At 44.7% G+C, this 25,071-nt stretch overlaps 1 protein-coding gene across 15 annotated transcripts in view; it reads right to left on the bottom strand.

Annotated features, from left to right (window-relative positions):
• The window catches only part of syne1b (spectrin repeat containing, nuclear envelope 1b), a 665,691-nt gene that overhangs the window by 484,457 nt on the left and 156,163 nt on the right, over positions 1–25,071 (bottom strand). For all 15 annotated transcript variants that reach the window (XM_069932310.1, XM_069932313.1, XM_069932309.1 and 12 more), the window contains 8 exons: positions 22,067–22,235; positions 18,664–18,760; positions 18,087–18,289; positions 17,067–17,231; positions 14,501–14,653; positions 12,759–12,902; positions 3,486–3,659; positions 3,246–3,404 (listed from right to left, as the gene is read on the bottom strand). In XM_069932310.1, coding sequence (XP_069788411.1) covers positions 3,246–3,404; positions 3,486–3,659; positions 12,759–12,902; positions 14,501–14,653; positions 17,067–17,231; positions 18,087–18,289; positions 18,664–18,760; positions 22,067–22,235 — 1,264 coding nt within the window. The remainder of the gene's footprint in view (positions 1–3,245; positions 3,405–3,485; positions 3,660–12,758; positions 12,903–14,500; positions 14,654–17,066; positions 17,232–18,086; positions 18,290–18,663; positions 18,761–22,066; positions 22,236–25,071) is intronic.

Raw genomic sequence — 25,071 nt, forward strand, 5'->3', positions numbered from 1 at the left:
CATTTTTGCCTGCAATTTCCCTATGATCGTCAATGCCTTTATTAATCAAGAACCTATCAACCTCCACATTAAATAGGCACTTGACTTGACCCCCCAGAGCCATCTGTGGCAATGAATTCCGCAGATTCTCCACCCTCTGGCTGAAGAAACTTCTCCTCATCTCCATTCTAAAGGGACATCCTTTATTCTGAAGCTGTGCCCTCCTATCTCAAACTCACCTGGTCTATCTCCAATAACACTCTCCCTTTCCTGGATCTCTTGATTTCCATCTCGGGAGACAAGCTTTCCACTGATATATACTACAAACCCACCAACTCCAACAACTACCTGGACAACACTTCCTCACACCCTGTCCCCTGCAAAGATTCTATCCTCTTCTCTCAGTTTCTCCATCTCTGCCACATCTGTTCCCAAGACGAGGTCTTCCAGTCCAGATCTTCTGAAATGTCTGCCTTCTTCCACAAACATGGCTTCCCCTCCACCACCATCAACTCAGCTCTCACCCGCATCTCTTCCATTTCCCACTCATCTGCCTTGGCCCCCTCTGCCCCCAGATGCAGCAAACACAGAATCCCCTTCGTCCTCACTCTCCCACCAGCCTCTGCATCCGGCATTTACTACAGGATTCCACCACTAGACACATTTTTCTTTCTCCTCCCCTCTCAGCCTTCCGTGATTCCCTCACGCACTTATTCCTCCCCACCTATCACACCCTCAGTACCTTCCCTTGTACCCGCAGAAGGTGCAACACTTGAGCCCATACCTCCTCCCTCACCATGGTCTGAAGCCCCAACCAGGCCTTTCAAATGAAGCAACACTTCACTTGAACATCCACAGGACTGATTTGCTGCATCCGGTGCTCCCTTTTGGTATTCTCTACATTGGAGAGAGCGGTTGTAGATTTGTAGATCACTTCACTGAGCACCTCCTCTCCATCCGCAACAACAGAGACTCTCAGTAACCAACCATTTCAATTCCCAGTCACACTCCAACACTCACATGTCTGTCCATGGTCTTATGTACTATCCCACCCAGACCACCTGCAAATTGGAGGAACATCTTATTTTCCTTTTGGGTACTCCCCAGCCAGGTGCCATTAACACTGACTCTCTACTTTTGACAAAATCTGCTCACCTTTCCTTTCCCCTCCCCCTTTCCTGTCTTTCCAGTTCTCCCTCCTTTTCCCCTTACCCACCCCTCCTCCCCCTCATTGATACTGTCCCCTCTCTCCTTTCTCCACCTATCATCTCCAGCCTTTGCCACCCTCTCCCCCCATCCTTTTGTTCGGATGCCTGCCAACATTTTCTCATACCTTGATGAAGGGCTCAAGCTTGAAACGTTAGTTATGTATCTTTACTTTTGTTACATAAAGTAGGCTGTTTGACCTGCTGAGCTTCTCCGGCATTTTGTGTTTTTACTTCACCCACAGAGTCAACAGATTTTCAAGATTTACGTCTGTGTCCTCTGGTCCCAGACTCTACCAGTACTGGAATCATCTTCCCCACGTCCACTCTATTCAGCCTTTTCAATATTAGGAATGTTTTGATGAGATTCTCCCTTATCCTTCTCAACTCCTATGAGTACAGGCCCAGAACCATCAAATGCTTCTTGTACATTAACCCTCTCATCCAAAATATCTTACTCATAAACCTCCTCTGGACCTTCTCCAACCCCAGTATATCATTAGCTATGGGGTCCAATACTCCAAATGTGGTCTGACCAACACCTTGTAAAGCCTCAGCATTACATCCTTCTCTTTTTATACTAGTCATTTATATTCTTGATTCATTGATATTTCAGGTCACGATCCTGAATCAGAACAGGGATTGGAGAGGGACAATGGAGGAGAGGGGGAGAAGTGAGACCGGGTCCAGCAGACTGTAGAAAGGACTCCTCTCAGACCTGATTCAAGGCTGTGTCCTGAAAATCCCCCCCCACCACCCCCCACCCTGGTAGTTTGCTTTTCACTCCAAGTTCCAGCACCCGAAGTCTCTTGCATCTCCATCGTGAGAGAAAGATTTTCACATCTTTGAAGGGGAATTTGCGGAGCAATCTAAAGCCAAGAAAGAATCAGAGAAAACCTGAGGGACTTTGGGTTAATTTTGGATTGATGCTGGGCCACGGGTAGAAAGTCGATGACTGGAATTATCTCTACATAGATCTATTGCTTAATCCAGAGACCCACTTTCTCTACCAGGCCCTGTTTGAATCCAAAGCTGTCTGAAGAGAAGGGGGCTGAGCAATGAAGGCAATTGCTCGAGCAAGATGTCAGCAGAGTTACAATGAAATGAACAAGCAGCTCTGAGCCGCATTGTGTTATAATTCAAATATTCCACCAACCCCATATCCCTTTCAGAGTCAGGAACTTCAGCAGATACATGCCCCTGCTGTGTCCTCTATGCAGTCGATGAGAATTTGACTATGAGTGAGGCAATTATGTCGCAGCTACATAAAACTGGTTCGGCCTCACTTGGAATACCATTACAGGAAGGATGTGGAGGCTTTGGAAAAGATATGGAAGATGACCCTTTAATCTGGGATGTTGCCTGGATTACGGGATATGATCTATGGAGAGAGAATGGACAAAATGGATTGTTTTGTCTGGAGCATCAGAGGCTGAGGGTTGACCTAACACACAGTCTATATAAAATGACAAGAGGCATAGACAGAGAACCACAAAACTGCAGATGCTAGAAGTCTGAACAAGCATTGAGAAGCTGGAGGACCTTAACAGGATATTATCTATGGGATCAGGTCAGCATCCATAAGAGAAATGAACAGAGAAGGTTTTGAGTCTGGGACCTTTTATAGAGCCTCAGAAAAATAAACACTGACAGCACTTTCGAACCTACACAGCAGGAGAGAAAATAATTGACCATAGCCAGGAGACAAATAGGCAGGCAAAATCCTTTCTTCCTTGGGTTAAAGTTTCACATGCATTGAAGATGAAGGGGTGGGGTGGGGGGGATGGGTAGGGAGTTTAAAGCCAACGTGTGGGGAAGTTTATTTCTATCGAGAGCAGTAGGTTCTTGGAATGGACTGCAAGGGTAATAGTGGAAGCATAAATAAAAGCGTTTCTGGATAGACATGTGAACATGAAGGGTATGGAGGGATATGTATCAGATGCAAGTAGCAGAGCTTGAGTTTAATTTGGTCATCATGTTTGGTACAGAAGGGTCTTTTCCTGTATTAAACTGTTCTCTGTTCCATTATACATGGAGAGTTTAGAAGAAGGGGAGTTTCACCTGAGATACAGCTTGAATCTGCAGGAGCTTCTTCTGAAGCAGAGAAGAATCCAGGTGCATCATCACCTTGCTGGACTTTATTAGTCTCTGGACTACCTGTAAATTCCAATCAGCTGTCGCTACAGCTTTTTTGCAGTTCTCTTGGCAAATTGTCAGTTCCTGTAGAGGATCAAAGGGGAGACATTTCAGCTCCAACAACATGTTGCCTGAACGTACGGGCACAAACAGAACCTTACTAACCTGGTATTTCATCCTGAAGCTGTCGGCAGAGTGACCCTCAGCATCACCAGCTGAGGTGATCTGACTTGCTCGGTTTGCTGCCTCAAAGAAAGAAGTGATCTGCATCTCCAGCTCCTCCACGGGACTCAGCAACTGCTGAGCTTCCAAGAGTAGGGATTGACAGCGCTCTCGTACCTGCACAGCAATAAAAAAGATAGGAATGGAACACCACGCACAAATGTGCTGGAGAAACTCAGCAAGTCGCACAGAATCAAGTGGAAGTAAAGTGCAACCAATGTTTCAGGCCTGAGCTCTTTTTTTGGGTACAAATATAGTCATCAGCCAAGTGACAGATAGATTGCTGCTAGAAGAATTCCTTGTCCCTCCCCGACCATTACTGGCTTTGTATTAGTGTATACTTCAGTAACTGAGACCAACTTCCGAATTTCAAAGTTTCGAGCTTGGTTCAAATTCAGCATTATTTTCGGGTCCACTGAGGGAGAGTGAAAGGGTTTGTTTTGTCTGCTATCCAGTGAGTCAATTCACACACAAGCACAACAAATCACAGTCGAGTGCAATGTTACACAGGTGCTTTTAAGCTGCAGCACCTGGGTAACCCTCCTGGGACCCAGGAATGATTAGTGGGGCAAAGGTGCTTCCAGCATCTTTAAAGCTGCGGGGGGATCGACCCATTAAATCACCAATCTGGCGATTTAATAGGCATCCCGCCCCTGCAAAGATGCGGTAAGTGACGTGGCATGCACTCAGGGAAACTATTGGTAAGTCTCCCTGCTCCCCCACTGGCCGTCAATCATCCCCCCCCCACCCCTCTCCTCCCCGTGGCAGTGACCCCTCTCTTCTTCCCACCCTGCGGCAGTGACCCCGCTCCTCTCCCCACACCCCGCCACAGCAGCGACCCCCCCTTCTCTCCTCCCCACCAGCAGCTGGCCCCTCTCCTCTCCCCACCACGACAGCCGACCCTTCTCCTCTCCCCCCATGGCAACCGACCCCTTTCCTCCCCTCCCCCAACCACAGCACCGAACCCCTCTCCTCTCCCCCTTGTGGCATTGATCATGGCATTGCCTGTCCCCTATGGCAGCAACCCTCTCTCCTCCCGCGATCACGGCAGACCCCAGCTGGGGATCCCCTGTGACGCCAGCTTGCAAACGCTGACATCACAGGAATAATCGGATCAGCCATTTTAGTTTTCAAGTAGCCGGTGGATGAGACCTAGGTTAGTTTAACTAGGTTCCCTGACTACCTCTGAGGTAGGGCAGGGACCCAGTTGATTTTGGAGCCTGACCAGGTCGGATCCTTGCAAGCTTCCTTGAGAGTGGGGGTGCTAACCGGGCAAAATCCCCAGTTAACCCTATTTTCCAAGGCAGCTTGAAAGGGCCGAGAGAGAGAGAGAGAGAGAGAGAGAGAGAGAGAGAGAGAGAGAGAGAGAGAGAGATCAGTTAGAACAGAGCAGGGACATGGTTATTTTAGTGGTGTGAGATTTGTCCAAGAGCAGAGGGAAAGAAATCATCCTTGAATCTGGGGGCGTGTGATCTCACACTCATAAATCTTCTTCCCAATATGAGATATGGGGGGGCTGGGGTGTGGTGGGGGTAAAGAGAGTATGGGTGGGCTATGATGAGTCCTTTAATATGTTGGCTATTTTTCTGAGGCATGAGGAGATGTAGGTGGAGTGGAGGAAGGTTTGTGTGCCGGCCTGAGCTACATGCACCACTCTCTACAGTTTCCTACAGCCTTAGGTGGAACAGTTCCCATCCCATGCAGTAATTCACCCTGACAGGATGTTCTTGACGATACATCTGTGGAAGTTGATGAAGGATACAGGGGATGTGCCAAATTTCCTCAGCTTTTCAAGTAGAGGAACTGGTGCAGCTTCTCAGTCAGATCACCCCCATCCCCCATCCCCTCCAGATTCAAGCACAGTTCCTTTTGCTATGCTCTCAGAGTCTTAGACAAATCTCACGCCTGTAAAATAATGATTCCCCAGTTCTGTTCTAATTGATCTCTCTCTCTCTCTCTCTCTCTGAAATACTGCATTCAGTACTGTGTTTGATGTGGTGCACAGGACAGATTGTTGGAGATATTTATGCCTAAGGACTATCTCCACCTAAGAGCCATCAATGCGGACAGAGTGAGCTCCACGACTCTTCTGGAAATCCATGACTAGCTTTTTTGTCTTGCTGACATTAAGGAGGAAGTTAGTGTCAGGCCCTAAGCCACTAAACTCCCTATCTCCCTTCGATATTCTGGCTGAAACCCTTTTCAGAATACAGGGACTCAGCAGGTCAGACAGCATCCATAGGGTGAACTGAACAGTTAAAGCTTCATGTCAGAAATGGTCCGGATCTGAAAAGCTGACTGACAATTTCTCTCCATGGATGCTGCCTGATTTGTTCAGTCCTTCCAGCTTCTCATTGTTTGCCCAAGGATCCAACATTTGCAGTTTCTTCTGTTTCTCTAGGTAGATAATTCATGCTGATCCTCAAGTATGGTACTTGTCAGAGTTGTGCAGTGGCAGGTCCAATGCTGGGGGAGGGGGGATGACAGGATTGAGTATACACGTTGCCCTTTTGTGGTGGCATTACCGACAGCACAATGCAGAATGGTAATTGCCCTTTCGAGAGTGATTCTAAAACCAGTCCCATTTCCAGGTTGAAGAAGAGCAGAGAAGCTCTCTTGGTTTCTGTAGAGAGCTGCTACAATTGGCTGCTCTTGCCCTGTTAGATTCGCGTTGGGGCCAACGTACTTGGGCCTGTGCATTATGCAGGCGCAGGACCAGCAGTGACGCATGTTAATTGAATCTAGTGCTGGCTGAGAACAGGAGTTTCTCCATATTCGCAGTATATGGTGTTTGTATTTCTTTAATAAAGTTCTTGGTTGTTTTTAAAATTATTGGTTTCAAGTCTCTTCATTGCAAAGCATAATTGCAAACATGGTGTCAGAAGTGGAATTGACAAGAACCCAAGCTTGAAGCCATCAATCACAGCTGACGCAGTGAGCCACGTTTTTGGCCGCCATTTTAATTCAGACTCCCAGATCTGCTCATCTTCGATGGCAATGTAGCCAACCAGTGGCGAAGATTCGAGCAAAAATATGTTATTTTTATAGCTGCTGCGCATGGGGACAAGTCAACTCATAAAAGCATATTGTAATGTTATGGATTGTATATGCTAATTGGCTCAGGCTGGCCCGCCCCCTGATGATACTCTTACTTGAACTCCTCCCCTGGGACCCAGACCATAAAGATCGGGCCACCTTTCCTTTCCCTTCCCTGCACTTCTCTAGTTTGGATCTGAGTCAGCTCAAATGTTCTGTGCAATAAAGCCTATCATTCCCCTCAAGTCTTTGTCTTTGCAATTATTGGGGCAACTGATAGTGCCCAACACATATATTTTGCTGAATTTGGTCAGCCCAGAGGCCATTGAAAGGGAGAGGCCATTCATTTATGCCAGAGGTTTACGAGGGGACCATGCGATTTAACCTGCTGAGTCCAGGGAGGACCCTGAGCACTTTAAGCGCAAGTTCAGGGACATGTGTAGCCCTCAGATTAATGTGGCCAGGGAGAGGCACAGATTTAATATGTGCAACCAGAAGCCCTGGGAATCAATCCAATCGTATGTTAGCATTTTAAGGCTAAGGGCAAAAACTTGCAAATTCGGCACACTCACAGATGAACTCATCAAAGACCACATGGTGTGTGGCATTCTAAAGCTGTTTCAAAGTGCCTAGCCCACAAAAATACCGAGGATAATAGCAAATAGCTAATGAGTCCTCAACCACAGGCTACGAGCATTGACCCACTTCAAATTGCATCCAGTAGCAGTCATTGGTGTGAAGTCGTGTTGAGCAGTTATTGGCAGATGAGTACACCTAGCAATAGCCACCAGCGGGAATTCGGCAATAGGACCCAGGCGAGCACCCAAGACGGCCCGCGGAGTGGACACCCTACAACAACTGCACAACAGATCATGTTCCAAGGAGGGAACTGTGCCCAGCCTTTGGACAACAGTGCAGGAATTGCACCAAATGGAACCACTACAGAAAAATGTGTAGGGCCACATGGAGAGTGAAAGCACAGAGCAGACAACAAAGATCCACTGACCTTGTGGCTCCAGACCAGGGAAGGAACAGTTTGGGGGGGGGGGGGTGAAAACTATGTAGACAGTTTATCTACTAGAACAACAAGTAGTCCGTCACGCTCTAGTGTAAGAAGAAATGGCGAGGCATTTGTCTCAATGATGGTCAAAGCCGTAAGGACAGAAATTAAAATAGATATGGGGGCCAAGTGCAATGTGATGCCCCTTAGAGTCTTCAACCGGCTCAGGTATAAGGAAAAGCTCCAGTCAAATGGCAAGTCCACATGTCTCGTGGCCTATGAAGGGAGCAAGATCCATTCTTTGGGGACCATACAGCTGCTGTGTGTTATTCAAGGACACAAGCACATCCTCACATTCATCGTCATGAAGGAGAATTTAATCCCGTTACTTGGCATAAGTGCATGCATGGAACTTGGTCTTGTGTCGTTCAATGCAGAGGTCCACCAAATCAGAAGATTTTTCTGAGTTAATTCACTCCAAATACAAGGAGCTCTTCAGCGATGACCTGGGGAACCTACTGATCATCTATTGCACGTGACTTGACCCCAAAGTGCGACCAGTACTCCATCCAGCTCACAGGATTCCAGTTGCTATTGTTTCAAGTCCAGGCAACGCCAAAACCCAGCAACAATAGATATGCACCGTGACAAAGGGTAACTGAAACAAAAGTTGCTTTTAATTATCTTTGAACATGAAAATAGAATCAAACTTTAACTTATCTTTATTGACTCACTTAATCTACTTGACCCCTTTCTAATTCTAAACAGATGTGTGTGTGTAATTTCAGCAAAGTTCTTTGGTTCACAGTCCAGTCTCACTGGTTGCAAGTAATTCTTGTACTGTGCACAGAAGTTGACATTAATAAAGTTCACCAGGCTTTAGTGCTCAACAGGTAAATGATTTCCACTCAGAAAGGTTCTTGTTGGTTTTCAGAGAGAGAGTTTTTCTTGTTCCAGGACATCCACAACTGATTCCTTTATGATCAGCCTCTCCAGTGTCTTGCTGACAAACTTTGCCCCCTTCAGGGTTCTCCAGATGATAATCTCTTTATTTCAGGTCACCACAGAGTTCCTTTCTGTTTCTCCTATTCCAAGAGAAACATCGGACAGCCAGTTCTCTCCTTGACCAGGCCGTCTTTCAAAGCTTGCCAGCTTGACCCTCTGGAACCGACGTCTCTCTCTCTCTCTCTCTCTCTCTCACTCTTTCACTCCCTCCAACTCTGAGAGTAAAGTCTTTTTTTCTGCTCTCTGCCCTCAAAGATCACATGACCTTCCAGACAGTAAATTCTCTTTTCCAGACATAGCTGCTACTGCCTGTTGTTACATTTGTTGCCTTTTGAAAATAACAGTCCATCATGGGTTTCTGAGCACTCTTGCCAATGCTCCTGCAAAACCTCTGAGTTTTAAAGAGTTTGTGTGTGACCTGCTCTCGCAAACCTTTTCCAATTTATTTCCCAAACACCTCTATATACTCTGTCACACTATGAAGGACAAAGTCAATGCAGAACTAGACAGTATGGAAGGTCTAGGGGCGGTAGTTCCGGTGTCCGAACCAACCGAATAGGTGTCCTCAATGGTATTGGCAAAAATGGACACCAATGAAATCAGAATACACAACAACCTCAGAGATCTAAACTCGGCACTCAAAAGACCACACCATCCCATGCAAACTGTAGAGGAAGTACCAGCCCAAATGGCTGGCTCAATGATGTTTCCCATGCTGGATGCTAAGAACTCCTTTTGGCTGGTTCCCTTACACCATCACTCTTCTCTACTCACCACTTTCAGTATAGCTTTTGACCGTCACAAATTTCTATGAATGCCCTTTGGTACAAATTCAGCCAGTGAAGTCTTCCACTGCTTTATGGAGCAAATCTTTGCCAGTAATCCATGCACTATCATCATTGATAATATCCTGGTCGGTGGCAAGATGGTTATAGAGCACAATGCTAACTTAAAAAAGGTACTGAACAGAGCAAAGAAGGTGAATCTTAGACTCAACCCCAAGAAATGCAGGTTCTTCCTGCATCAGGTGGGGTACGCAGGGAATATCTTCACCAATCCTACCAAGACCATAAACGATATACTGATGTAGCAGTGTTACAGAGGTTCCTTGAAGTGGCAAACTACCTTGGAAAATGTATTCCTAATGCCAACGAGCTGACCACACCACTCAGGCATCTCACACACAAGGACACAGAGTAGGCTTGGGAGGATCACCAGCAGAAAGCATTTGATTCCCTCAAACAACATAAAACCAGCCCTCCAGTTCTTGCTTATTAGACATGTGATGCCTCGCAGCATGGGTTAGGAGCAGCATACCTCCAGGACGTATGCATTCAGAGCCTTAAAAGACACTGAAATAAGATATGCCCAAATAGAAGAGAAGTTGCCGGTCGTGCTGTTTTCATACCCCAAATTTAATTATTACATTTATGGTAGACGAATAACCATCAAAACAGACTATTATCAACAAGCCTATCCCTGTGAGACTCCAGCGCATGATGCAACAGCTACAGAAATATAACTTCCAGCAAGTCCACAAGGCAGGCAAGGAAATGCATTTGGCTGATGCCCTGTCGAGGGCCTCCAGTAAAATCACAGAGAAATTGGCTGAAGAAGCAGATTCATATGACTTGATGGCCATCTCCTACATCTCTTCATCTAGACAGGACGAACTCTGGACCCATACCGTCAAAGACAGCACTTTAGGTGCCCTAAGTGCTTACATCAGGACTGGCTGGTCACACAGGCAAAGGGGCCTCCCATTCAGGGACGAACTGGTTATCAATGATAGCATTGTTATGAAAGGCCAGAAGCCAGTCATTCCTAAGTGACCACAAGCCACACACATCATCATTCTCCACAGGGGTCACCCAGGCACTGAAGCGACAAAGCACAAAGCCAGAGATGTCATTTCCTGGCCAGGGATGACTGAAGACATCACTGACCATGTCCAGGACTGTGGCGTGTGCAACTGGACCAAGCTCCACCAGGCTAAAGAGCCCCTGTAGCTCCACCCTGTGCCGGATTTACCCTATTCAACTGTTGCCATGGACATTTTTGAGTGGAACCGGCAGCAGTACCTGGTGGTAGTCTACTCCTACTCCAGGTGGTTAGAGATTGATCTACTCAAGGAGGCTACCTTATAATGAAGCTTAAGCACCATTTTGCAGTGCACAGGGCCCCATATATGGTACTATTGGACAACAGCAACCAATGTTCTCACCAGAAATTCAGAGACTTTGTCGTCGAGTGGTACTTCCAGCACATAACCAGCAGCCCTGAGTATCCCAGTCCAACAGCCTGGCCAAGAGAGCAGTCTGCAGCTCCAAAGAGTTAATGGAGAGGTCGCACTGGACAAAATGGACGTGTTCCCGAACCTCAACTTAAGAAACGTACCCCGAGCCAATACACTGGGCTCGCCGGCACAACGGTTGATGTCGCAGCAGATTCGCACGACCATCCTGGTCTCCAGGAAATTATTAAAGACTGTACCCAAATGGCTGGAATCCATCCATCCAGGCACAGGTCCTCAAAAGTAGATCTGGACAAAAGAGGTATTATGATAGATCTAGCCAGTCTTTTTCTCCACTCCACCAGGTCAGGTTGTACGCATGCAGACCCCGCAGGGATATGACCGCCCTGCAGTGGTTGTGAAAACTTGCTAAGAGCCACAATCATACCTCATCTCGACCGAGGGGAAGGAGTACTGGATGAACTGGTGCCACATCCTTCCAGTATGTGAGCCGCCTCCGCTACAATCCAACTCAACCTTTACACCACTACCCGTTGACTTGGAGAGTTGCCCATGGGACAGAACACCTCAGAGACCACAAAAATCTGCTGTAACCAATCCAGACGACCTGGAAAGGAACCCCTAGGGTGAGCAACAGTCTCCAGCTAAAGCTGTAGAAACTGAGGACACTTATTCTGAGACCACAGCAGAGGAGAGTATTCAGGATATGGTGCTGCAGCTGGTCATGTTTGCAGGCCCAACCCCAAGTACATGGACTGACTGACCTCTGTGCCAAGTATGAAAGGACTTTGGTGTCTGTGGTATCCCATGTATGGGATGGGAATGTAAATAATCATTGCTACATGTTTTGAAACCTTTTTACTGCTGTTTTTACTGAGTTGAAATTTTTACTGCTGTTCCAGGACCCGCGAGGGTCAACTAACAAAATGGATGCAGACAGCCGCTACAATCGACTGTTCTTACCCCGTTAGAATTGTGTTGGGGCCACCGTACTTGGGCCCGCACATTGCACAGTTCTAGCAGTGACACCTGTAATTTGAATCTAGTGCTGGCCGGGAGTAGGAGCTCCTCCAGACTCTCCCACAGTATATGGCGTTTGTATTTCTTTAATGAAGTTCTTGGTTGTTTTTAAACTACTGGCTTCAAGTCTCTTCATTGCAAAACATAATTGCAAGCAGTTCCCTATTCAATACCCAGCCTACAAATGGACAAAATAATAGCTCATTCATTTTATTGGCTGTTTGCAGAGACTGGCTGACAGAATCATCTACTAAAGTATCAGTGCTTTCAGCACATCCTGCTGCCATGAAGGAGACCAGAGACGTCCACTCACTGCCCCGCACAATTAAAAACAAAATCAAGAACAATCTTCAAATCATAAAAGTTAAAGGACTGAAAATAAGTTGAAAGCAAATGATCTACAGCTGGAGAGTGAAAATGACTGAATGTTTTACCTTGCAATGTCTCATTCGGCTAAAAAATAAATTCATTAATCCTGAGAAGGAGTGGTTCAGAGGAGAGGTAACCTTAGCTTGGATTTCAGTCCCAGGCTCCACCTGATTCCCATTTCCTGCCATCAGTGTGCATTTGGTGAACTTATCACACCAGCCATTCATTAACCAGTTCTTCACTGAAGAATTGGCGATACACAGGTGACTACAGATGCTGGAATCTGGGCCAAAAGAACGATCTGATGGAGGAACTCAGTGGGTCGAGCAGTGGGAGAAGAAGAATAGTCGGCATTTCAGATCCCGATGAAGAGTTCTCCCCTGAAACATTGTTCTTCTTCTCCCACTGACGCTGGTCGATCCACTAAATTCTTCCAGTAGACTGTGTCTGACCCTGGTAAATGCAGATTGCATTTCTCATTACATCTTAAACTTTCGATCTCTGACGGCTGGGTTTGGAGGAGCACTCTTACCTTTATCAGCTGATCTTTAATGGTCGACATTGTGGCAAGCATCTGTGTCACTTCATCTTGGGGTGTATCCTTTGTCAACTGTTGAGCAGTCTTAGAAACCACTTTGTATTGTGCTTCCATGATTGGCACTTTTTGCTTTATTACCTAGAGACCAAAATAGCAATTCATGAAGGAAATTTAGCTCCTTAATAACAGTCAACAAAATAAAGCAGAGACCTCAAACAGAGGTTAAGCAAACGTGTCACATCATACCAAGTACGGTAAGAAGGGTTTGTGTTTTACTATGGTGAGAAGGGTTCATTAATGAGCAGCCGAACAGGTTATCTCTTTGCACAGCTGTGTAAAGAGCACAATTTACAGCATACAGAATGAAAAGGAAGATCAATCAATACCAATCAAGGGGGCAGCACAAAAGCACAGTTATGGAGTTCCTTCAGGAGTCTGATGGCTGCGGGGCAAAGAAGCTATCTTTAAGCCTGCTGGTGCGTGCTTTTACAGTCTTGTGTCTTCTCTCCGATGGGAAGAGAGTGGATCCGGGGTGTGATGTGGATGGAGTCCATGGAGGGGAGAGAAGTTTGCATGATGTTCTCAGCTGCATTCACTTCCTTCTGCAGCTTCTCCCAATTTTGAGCAGAGCAGCTTCACATACCAAATTGTGATTCATCCAGTAAGTGTGGTCTCCATGGTGCACCTGTAGAAGTTGTTGAGGTGCAACTTCCTTAGTCTTCAAAGAATGTGGAGACGTTGGAGAACAAGATCTCTCCTTGTACTCTAGTGTACTGATGTGGTTGACTTTATTGTATACTTTGATAAACAGCTACATTGCTATTGGGGCCAGTTAACAATGGTTTTGTGCCTACATATCCATACTTTTGACAGAAACATACGCTATCGTGGAGATTTAAACAGGAAAGTCTTCAGCTGCTGGAGAAACTCAGCATGTCATGCAGTATCTCTTGAAAGTAAAGGGATATGACCAACATTTTGGGCCTGACCCACTTCATCAAATCACCTACCTGCTTTCTGCACATACCCGACAAAGGGTTGAGGCCCAAACCATTGGTTATTTCAGTTTGCTTTCTAAGGACCCTGCATGATCTGCTGAGTTTTTCCTGCACATTGCACTACAATCATTGAGAACTAGACTGAATGCGCATGCAGTCTATTGGCATTGGGATATCCTTCACTGCTTCAACAGGTCATCTTCCTTTGTAATAACACACCTGGTGGTGGGGGAGCTCATCTTATGGCCTCCTCCCATGGAACGCATAGCAAAAACAAAGAGCAAACAACTCACTGCAGACAATTGACTTGTTACAGGAATTGTCTGTGTCACAATTTTCCGTGCAGCAGGACCACATCATCTGGCATGTATATTAAATCGAGAGTTGAAAAGTAAATTTTGTATTAATTTGCTTTTGTTGCTACATGTGTTCTGTGACATATAATCAAATCTTTTGGTGCTAATTTATGAATTCCTGAAGGGCAAATTTCAATGACCCCCAACTGGTGCAAGCAGGGAACGTCTGTTAGTAGTAGTTTCTCTCCCTCAAATTCATACTGCATTCCAGCCTGACCAGCACTGGAAATCTAGTCTTCAATGACCATTTGAAAAGACTTAGGTTTTAATATTGCCTGGGTATGAAAATATATGTTGCTGAAAACACGCAAGATCCCCCTCTAGTTTTACACCCAGGTGCCACATTGAAATTCTTTCTTTATCTTTATATAGAATGCTGTACCTCCATATCCTGGGTGTAGGTCTTGATGTTCATAAAAGAGACATCCACGGGGGAGACTTGTTTTTCATTTGCAGAGTCTACAAAGTACTTCAGAGCAGACACGCCAGCCAGATATTCCTTTTTGAGTTTGTCCAGTTCATCTGCTCGTGCATACTGCAAAAGAGGAACACATTGTCACGTGGCTGGGATTAACATTGCACTATAAACCATTGCCTTCTGACAGTCAGACAGGAGGCTCTGGGGCATTTCATCACATATCCCAAAAAAACTCATGGATTATTGAACTGCAGCGTGAATTCTTCCCCAGCGCTGAGGAGTAGAGCATGCTATTAGAATGGTCTCTAGAAAATGGGGAGAAATATTGAGGGGAGAAAGGTGGCTGTGATGACTGAAGACATGGCCTTGCTTCACATCAGGTTTTACATGGCAGCGGGAGTTTCTTTCCAACCAAGGCCATACCCTGCAGCTTCACACACCAATGATTTTATTGGATGATTAAATAGTTTGAAGAATAAATCTCGAGATATACTTAGCACTATTCCACAGAATGTTAGTTTGTGCTTTTGCCTGGGAGATATTAATATTTTTGAAAAATACGAAAAAAGGAATGAAACCTATAAAACATATCGGCTACACAGTTCAACAAATCAGTCCATTTGTCTGCTGAATGCAGCTATCTTGGTCAAGCTTGCTTGGGCCATTGAGGACACACTCCATTGTTGTTGTTCGGCCACTGAGAATCAGCGGCATATCTTTGTTTGAAGGGCGGTGACGGAGTTTGCTAAAGAACATCCACCCATAATCTGGAAGGCGAACAAGTGGGCTTGGGTAATAATCGCCACCTTCCAAGTGGGTTCACGTTGCCGACTTGCCCCAGAGATGTTACTGTGAGGAGACTGATCTTTGGAAAATATGATTGAATCTTGACGATGGTCCAGCCACCCACAGAACTGTGACAGCCTTCTCATTAACTTCCCCGTGCAGCTGGTGAACTTTCCACCAAACACAAGGTCATTTACCCAGCCAATGGACTGAGGCCCAAGCCAATTTTAAGCCTTAACATTCAAGGCACCTGCATATGGCTGGTGGAAACCTACTTCCACTGCTGCATGAGTTTCCATTTGTCAGCTTACATCATATTTTGCTTGATGTCCCATTCTATGTTTGCTGTTTAACAAATAATAATTTAATACCTGATGTTGAGTCTCAGTGAATCCCGCATCTATCATTCATAGAGAGAATAGTAACTTAGTGAGCGAGATTCCTTCAAATGTACAAAATTGTGCATTAACACCTTTTGGAGCCAACTTATTCAACACAAGTGTAGCAGGAATACATCCTGAGTAACTGGCGAGGTGCCTTTGCATTAAGAGTAAGTATGTAGAAGTGACTTGAGTTACATTATACACAAAAAGGGCAGTTGTGGTAAGTTCCCTTCCCAGAAGGCAGCGAATGAACCAGGTTGGTTTCGACATCAAAGAAACACAAAGACTGCAGGTGGTGAAATCTTGAGTGGACAGAGAATTGCTGGAGGAACACAGGGTCAGGCAGCATGTGTGGCTAGAAATGGGCAATCAGCATTTTAGGTAGGGTCCCCTTACCTGCTGGAGGGACTCAGAGAGTTAGCCAGCATCAGTGGGTTGAAATGGTTCGTCAACATTTCTGACAACTTCTCCAGTACTTGTCTGCTGCTGTACCAAAGCTATTGATTTAATTAATCTCACCATTCCCAACAATTGACACCCCACCCACCTTCTGGGAAATTGTGTCCTTGGTTTCATTATTTGAGAAGCTGCTCTCGGCTGTTTCTGATCCTAGAAGAGAATTGGTGCTGCGTTTCTCCCAGCAGAATGGAGCATCAATTCTTGACAGCTCCCTGTTTGTGGCAAAAATCCAACTAAATCTTCAAGGTAGGAAGACAGGCATCACTTCTAGGACTGGACATAGATAAATGCAGACCTATTTGCCTGCATTTGACTCTCATCCTTCTCAACCTTTCCCATCCATGCACTTGTCTAAATGACTTTCAAATGTTACAGTTGTCCCCACCCCTACCATTTCCTCTGGCTGTTTGTCCACACACCCACAACCCTCTGTGTGAAGAAGATGCCCCTCAGGTCCCTTTTAAATCTTTCCTCTCTACCCTTAAATCCTGCCCTCTTGCTTCTCTTCCCCTGGGAAAAGGACGGTGTCTGTTAACCTGATCCACTCTCTTCATGATTTTATTAATCTCCGTAAGACTCCCTCAATGCAGCAGGGAGAAAATTCCCGACCTACTGGGCCATCCATTATAATTCAAGCTGCTTGGCTTTTTATGGCCAGCTGAAGTGGTCCAGCAAGCTACTCGACACTGGGGGAAAAAAACGTGCAAAGAAGAAATGGTCATGGGAAAAGCAACAACTACTACCCTTACTGTTCATTGACTCACCATAGAATATGAGAACAAGTGGAGTGGTCCTGTCACTGGTGTGGCAGATGTTTATAGTGTGCCACAGTAACTGGCCAACTCCATGCACGCTGCTGAATAATTTCACAAACGAACACAAAACAGAGCCCAAACACCTACATGCTTCACTTTGACAAAGAGCTCCCTCCAGCGTCCGTTCAGTAAGAGCAACTGCTGCTTGAGATCGCGAGAGACCGCTTCATCGCACGTCTCAATGAGGAAGTTCCCTGCGTCATTCATGATGGAGTGCTGCTGAATCCAGTGCGGGAGGTGACGGAAGAAATCCTTCCAACGCAAACACATAGGAACGTGAGGAAACGAGAGTGCAACATTAGCTGCTGTAAACTATTTGACAGCTGATGGCAAAAATACAAAAACAAAGCATTGAGAAGGTGTTGCATTGTATCAACCATTAGAGTCTCAAAATGTTGCCTTGCTCAAGTGCATGACCCAATAGCTCAGTACTGAGTGACTGGGACAGAGTTAATGGCTCTGCCTTTCAGGGGAAAGGCATTGAGGATCTGTTTGCATGAAATGGAGGAGACACTTAAATCATAGAACTATGCAGTGAGACAGCATAGAAACACACCCTTCGGCCCAACTTGCCCCTGCTAACCAAGCTAGTGTTTGGTCCATATTTCTTTTAACCTTCACTCTCCATGTATCTGTCTAAATGTCTTTTAAACATTACAGTTGTCCTTGCCTCGACCCCTTCCTCTGGCAGCTCATTCCATATACCCGCTACCTTCTGTGTGAAGAAGGTGCACTTCAAGTGCCTTTTAAATCTTTCCCCTCTCACCTTAAATTCATGCCCTCTCATTTTAGATTCTCCGACTCAACGACTGTTGACCTTATCCATGCCGTCAGGATTTTATAAACGTGTGCGACATTCCCTCTTAGCCTCCTCCACTCCAGGGAATAAAGTCCCAACAAATCCAGCCTCTCTTTGTAATTCATGCTTCCCAGTTCTGGCAACATCCTCATTAATCTTTTCAGCACCCTTTCCAGCTAATGATGTCATTTCTATAAGCAAGGTGATGAGAACTGCACACAATACTCCAAGAGTCATCTCATCTGGTCTCCTTCAGGATCTTACAGTGGCAGAGTACCTACCAGAGTAGACTGTGAGTCAAGCCTTACCTTCTTTGCAAGTTCTGGTTGGTTGAGCATCTTCTCTGCATCTTCCAGCCAGGCCTGCAGGTCTGCCACTGTACTGCTGTATTTGTTCCAGTTGGTAATGACTTCTTCCAGCATGCTCCTGACACTGCGCACCTCCACAGACAGATTCCGCCACTGTATCAATGAATCACTCAAGAATTTGTTGACATCCTCTTTCTCTTCAACTGGAGGTAACAAAAGTAACAAAGGAGAAGAAAATACAGGAAGCAGTGGGCAACTGTGCCCATTGTCAGAGAGTTAAACTGACACGTGAATGAAGTTGGTCTTAATAACTGCCTTCATTTGGTTGGGAGACGTGGTTCGTATAGCGGTTAGCACAGCAGTTAGTATAGCGGTCCCAGCAATCTGGTTTCAAATCGGGCGCTCTGGTAAGGAGTTTGTGCATTCTTCCCATGACCTGCATGGGTTTCCTCCCACGTTCCAAAGATGGATGGTTTGTAGGTTCATTGGACACATGGGTGCATTTGGGTGGCGCAAGTTCGTGGGCTGAAAGGGCCTGTTACCATGCTGTATCTTTGTTTAAAAAAAAGTCTATTACCTGAATCCTCTACTTCCAAGTAAGCATCAACTGCCTGCTTCAGAGACTGGAAGGTGAATTCATAATGTTCAAAAAACTTGTTGCCCTCAACAAATGACTGAAATGAAAGATCAAGGAGATCAGAAAGAGAACATTCATCACCATCATTCAGAACAAAACTCACCAAAAACTGGCTGACATTCAAAACTAAAGTAGGCTAGTCAGCCCATCAATTCTGCCCTGCCATTGAATCATGAACTGATCCATTTTCCCAATCAGCCTCACTGCCTAGCCTTCTCACCATAATTGTTGATGCTCTAGTTAAACATGAACCTATCAAAAACACCCAGTGATTTGGCTTCCACAATCACCTGTGGCAACAAATTCCACAGATTCATTACCATCTGGCTTGAGAATTTCCTTCACATCTCTGTTCTAAGTGAACCCTCTTCAATCCTGAAGTTGTGCCTTCTTGTCCGAGACTCTCCCACCATGGGGAACAACCTTTCTACATCTACTCTGTCCATGCCTTTCAACATTTGAAATGTTTTGATGAGATTCCCCTTCATTCTGCTAAATTCCAATGAGTACAGGCCTAGAGTTGTCAAATGCTCCTCATATGATAAACCTTTCATTTCTGGAATCATCCTCCTCTGAACCCTCTCCAAGGTCAGCATATCTTTTCTTAAATGAGAAGTCCAAAACTACTCACAATACTCCAAATGTGTTAAAGTAATTTTAACAAATTCCAACAGCATGTTCGCCTTTATCTTAAGTGCTAGAATAGAAAGTGGAAGAACTAATTATTCAGAACAATCTAACCCTTTTCCCAAGATTATATCCTCTTGTTAAAGGAAATTGTTTTTAATCCACTCCATTAAAATATCTCAAGACCTGAATTAGAACAATCCTCAGCTTTTTGCAGTTCAGGGATCGGAAGTGAAATTCACGCAAAATGATTTTGTAATTTAACCCTTTGAAGTCCAGATAATAAATATAAAGGTTCAAATTTATTGTCAGAGTAAATACATGACATCACATACAACCCTGAGTCTATTTTGCCTGCAGGCCAGGCAGAATTTCTACTTATCAGTAACTGTAAACTGTACTCAAGATAAAAATACATATACAAAAGAGAAGAATGTAAACAAACTGTGCATTAGAGGAAAAATATTCAATAATAAATAACGTGCAAAGAGTCCTTAAATGAGTCCCTGATTTAGTCTGTTGTTCAGGAAACTGATGGATGAGGGGTAGCACCTGCTGGTGCGAGTCTTGTGGCATCTATACCTCTTTACTGATGGCAGCAGTGAAAATAGAGCATGTCCTGCGCGGTGTGAATCCTTGATGATTGTTGTTAGCGTTCCATGTAGATTTTCTCGATGGTGGGGAGAGTTTTGCCTGTGATGTTACTGGGCTACATCCACTACCTTTTGCGGGGCTTTCTGCTTGAAAGTAGTGTGCTCCCAACCCAGGCTGTGATGCAGCCGGTCAGCACACTTTCCACTGCATTTCTGTAGAAGTTTGCCAAGGTTTCCAATGTTGCACCGAACCCTCGCAAACTCCTGAGGAATTAGAGGCACTGACGTGCTTTCTTCACAATATTAGTATGTTGGATCCAGGAAAGAGATACTGACTCCCAGGAATTTAAATTTGGTCACCCTCTCCACCTCTGATCCCCAAAGATCACTAGATCGAACACCTCTGGTTTTCCCTTCCTAAAGCCTACAACTAGCTCCATAGTTTTTGAGTAGGAGGTTTTCAAATCTTCCTCCTGAATGCTGATTCACTGGCCCCTTTTATACAGCCCACTACCGTGGTATCATCGGCAATGTAGAAATAACTTTGTTGTTGCACCGAGCCACACACTCACTCTGGCTCTACATTTCCACTGGCATGTAATACAGTCACACAGATTGGATGAAACACACATTCAAGTGTCAATTGATGATCATTCTTCTTCTCCCACTGATGTTGCTCAACCCACTGAGTTCTTCCAGAAGAGCGTGTGCAGCTCCAGATTCCAACAACTGCAGTGCCTATTGCCTCCAGTTCAATATTACAGTCCGAATTTGAAGATTAGGATGGCATGGTTAGAACAGCAGTTAATGCACTATTCAACTCAGGTTCGAATGGTCCACCATCTGTAAGGAGTTTGTACATTCTCCTTGTAACTGCGTGGGTTTCTGCTGGGTGCATCGATTTCCTCCCACAAAAAGATGCAAGGGGTTAGTAGGATAATTAGTCACATGAGGGCGTTTAGGTGGCATGGGCTCGTGAGCTGGAAGAGACTGGTATCACGCTGTATCTCTAAATTTATAAAAATTACAGACGTGGTACCGAACTGATTGTTACCTTGGTAGCAGGGAGCCAGGCTCTCTGAGATCCCACTGAGACCCGGACACCCTTTAGCAGGCAGTGGTAAAATGCCACTGACAGTGTCTTTTTAAAATCCTCCCAATTCAATGGAAAGAAAAGCGAATCAGTATCAGTGCCCTTTCCCAGGAAAATATCTCTCGTTTTGAAGTAAAAAAATAAATAAAATGCTAGAACCACCCAGCAGGTCAGGCAAAATATGTGGAGAGAGAAAGCGAGTTCAAGTTTCAGGACGAAGATGAAGGGTCTCTCCTTCAACTGATACATCAGGGTGGCTAATTTAATTTCAGTGTTTTGACTTTCTCCCAAGGAGACATCTCACCATTTGTCCCCACCTACTCCATTGGTAGAAAAGTCTTCAAAGTCTTCACAGTCACCCCAGAATGCACAAACCTGCAGTGGAAACAACTAATCCTCGATCCTGATGGACTGCTCAAGAAGAAGAGGTTTTCTGAAGGGCATGGTAGGCTAAAAACATCAGAAATAGAAGCAGAAGATTGCTCTCTGGCCCATCGAGCCTCTTCCGCTATTCAATAGATCATGGCTGATCTGCCCGTGGGCTCAGCTCCACTAACCTACCCATTCCCCATCACCTTTACTTCCCTTAGTGGGCAAAAATCTAACTGTGTCTTGCATTCATTATTGCCTGTATTGCTTCCTTCGGCAGAGATTTCCACAGATTCAGTCCTCTCTAAGAGATTATATGTCTAGCTTTGAGACACCAATTTCAAAATATCAATTTATTCAACATGATTTCAAAACTTTCTGATGGAGAGTTTTGAATCCACAATTGATAATCCTGTAGCATAGATATTAATATAATGGAGATGCTGGAAATACTCAACAGGTCAGGGAGCATCTGTGGGAAATGAACCAGAGAGAACACTTCAGGCCAAAGAGGACCTTCATAAGAACCAGCCGAGTATTTCCTGCTTCTATTTTAAATTTATAGCATCTACATTTTAAAAATTTTTCACTTAAACACAACCATTCCGTCATGCTACAGAATATATGAACTACAGAACAATTCCACTGAAATGTCTCTTACAATATAATTCTGTAGGAGGAGTTGAACTGATTCTCTCCTGCCGTATTTGATGATCCACGATTTAAGTTTGGTTTCAGCGAGCACCAGGAATGCCAGAAGACGATACTTCAACTCGAGGAAATCCAGTCTTGTTAAGTGGAGCTTGGATGCGGATGTAATGAAATTGAAGCTGGAAGTCAAAAGGGAAATGTAAGGCAAACTCCCAAAACAAACCTAAAATAATGGTATTAAAAAAAACATAAAGACTACAGGTGCTGGAATCATGAGCAAAAAATGAGCTGGTGGAGGGACACATAGGGTCGGGCAGCATCCGTGGGGAGAAGTGGTCAGTCAACATTTCACGTAGGATAAAGGGTCCTGACTTGAAAGATTGACTGACCATTTCTGCCATGATCTGCTGAGTCCCTCCAACAATTCTTTGTTTGTTCAGATAATGGTGCACTGTATTGACATCATTACAAAATAAGAAAAAGAAAGAACTTGGATAAAATGCCATCCCAAGATGGAACAAATTTGCTCTGCCTCCAAAACTCATTAATTGTTGATGCTATCACAGCACATGTAGCACGACTCATTACTTTTAAGGTTATGGTACTTAAGTGACATTGAAATGTCCCAGAGGGTTTTTTCGTATTCTATAACATATAGTCACAGCTGCTATATTGAAAATGTGGCAGCCAATTTGCACACTGGTTGGTCCCATACCAACAGTAATATGACTAGATTATCCATGTGAAGATGTTATCTGAGATTTAAACATTGCTTTGATGCCTCAGCTCACTCAAGGAGTGGAATGAACTTCGTTTCTGAAACTGTATCTGAAACAGTCCCTCGGCCATACACTGATTTTTGAAACTGCATGATGTGCACATACCTCTGGAGTGAGATATTTTCCCACCACCCCCAACTCCACCACCATCTCACTCTCTTCTGACACAGAGACATAGAATTACGTCCGCAAAGTAGCTCTTCCCACAGAAGAAGATACAGTGCATCCTTGCAACACAGCAGCATGGGTAATGGAAATTTAAGTTTAAGGAATTCACAAATCACAATAAAAAGATATGAAAAAAAATTCTCTTACTGAATTTATGTGAGAAAAAATGGCTAAATAAACATATAATGTAATCAAAACATCAAATTTTAAGACCAGAAGATACAGTAGCAGAATTAGGCTATTCGGTCCATTGAGTCTTCTCTGTCATGCAAATTATGGGTGATGTATTTTTATGTTCATCCCAATTCTCCTGCCTTCTCCATGTAACCTTTGACACCCTTGCTAATCAAGAACCTATCAACCTCTGCTTTAAACCTACCTTCTTGGCCTCCACGCTTTCTGTGGCAACGAATTGCAGATTTCCTACCCTCAGGCTGAGATATTTGTCCATATCTCCATTCTCAGGAGACACCCTTTTATCCTAAGGCCGTGCCCTCTGGTTGCAGACTCTCCCATGACTGGGCACATCTTCTCCACATCCTCTCTAATCATCCCTTTCAATATTCGGTACATTTTGATGAGATTCTCCCTCATTCTTCAAAGTGCCCACAAACTCATCAATGACTCCCTCTAGTGGTCAGGAGGGTCACTAGCATTCTATCACCACACTTCTCATCCTAGTGATTAGTCTCACAAGGATCAAAGGTTCATGCTATAGCAAGCCCTGATAGGAATAGGTTAGAAAGAGCATAACAAATGCAGGGGTTTACAGAATCATGGGAAAACAGTATAAACAACCAGCCTATCTCAAAGTGGAGCACCTCCAATTTTCCATTGCTCTACATATGGTAAAATATAAATGATAACTAATATTTTGGCTTAACATTGTTTCTTGAGGCTATATTTATCCCTCAACATACCATCAGACTATAATGGCATTGTTCTTTATAGGATGGAGCAGTAGAACACAGGAACAGACCCTTCAGCTCACAATGTCTGTGCTGAACATGATGCCCAAGGTAAACTAAATCTCCGCGTGTCCCTCTGTTCCCTGCATGCTCATCTTTCATCTTTCTGCAAGCATACTGGCTGTTGCACCTGACAACGATGCCACAAGAATTATTCAGGGATGCAACATTTGGAAGATCTGAAGGGCACTCTTCAGAAGAAATCAGCTGGATATCTCCATGTGCTCCATCAGTATTCATTTGAAAATGAGCATCCATGGAGGGAGAAATGGTGTAAATGTATCAGCTCAATCGCTTTATCAGAACTGTTTCCATTTTCTTTTCGTGGCACAAGAGGACATTTAACCCATTACACCTATGCTAGCCCTTGATGAGCAATACCACCTGTCCCATTTCAGCTTTCCTTGTAAAGTTGTCTCTCTCACACATGTCCACCAACCACCTGTTGATAACCTACACTGAGGGGAACTCAGTTAACCAGCGTGTCTTGGGAGGTTAAAACATGTTCCGCCACATGTTTGTGGGTCCCAGCTTTTTCAATTGAGAATGATTCTGAATGGAAGTTAATCGAAGAATCAATATTGTGCATATTCTGGAAATGTGAAATAAAAACAGGAAATGGTGGGAATATTTAGCACGCCATTTCGCACAGGTGGAGTGGCAAACAGTGAACGGTTCAGGTCAATGATTCTTCATTCGGGGAGCACGATGCTGCAGCAGTTAGTACTGCTGTTTCACAGCTATTTTAAGCCAGCTCAATCCTGACATCTTATGTTGCCTGTGAGTTTGCAATGATCTTTTTGTGACTAAGCAGTGATTCATTTCCACCCATATCTCAAAGACACATTGCTGGGTTACTGTGAAGTATGCCTAGTGTAGGTGCCGGGGGGGGGGGGGGGGGGGTGGGGGGGGGGGTGGTGATAAGAGTTTCAATTAATGGAAATACAAGAAGAAGGACAGGGAAATGTGACATGATGGGAGTGAAGGCACTGATCTGAGACCATGATAAGAGTATCAGTTAATGGAAATACGAGAAGAAGGACAGGGAAATAAGTGACATGATGGGAGTGAAGGCATTGATCTGAGACCATTCCCTTTCT

This window comes from Narcine bancroftii, chromosome 4 (assembly GCF_036971445.1).
Source record: "Narcine bancroftii isolate sNarBan1 chromosome 4, sNarBan1.hap1, whole genome shotgun sequence".
NCBI lineage: Eukaryota > Metazoa > Chordata > Chondrichthyes > Torpediniformes > Narcinidae > Narcine > Narcine bancroftii.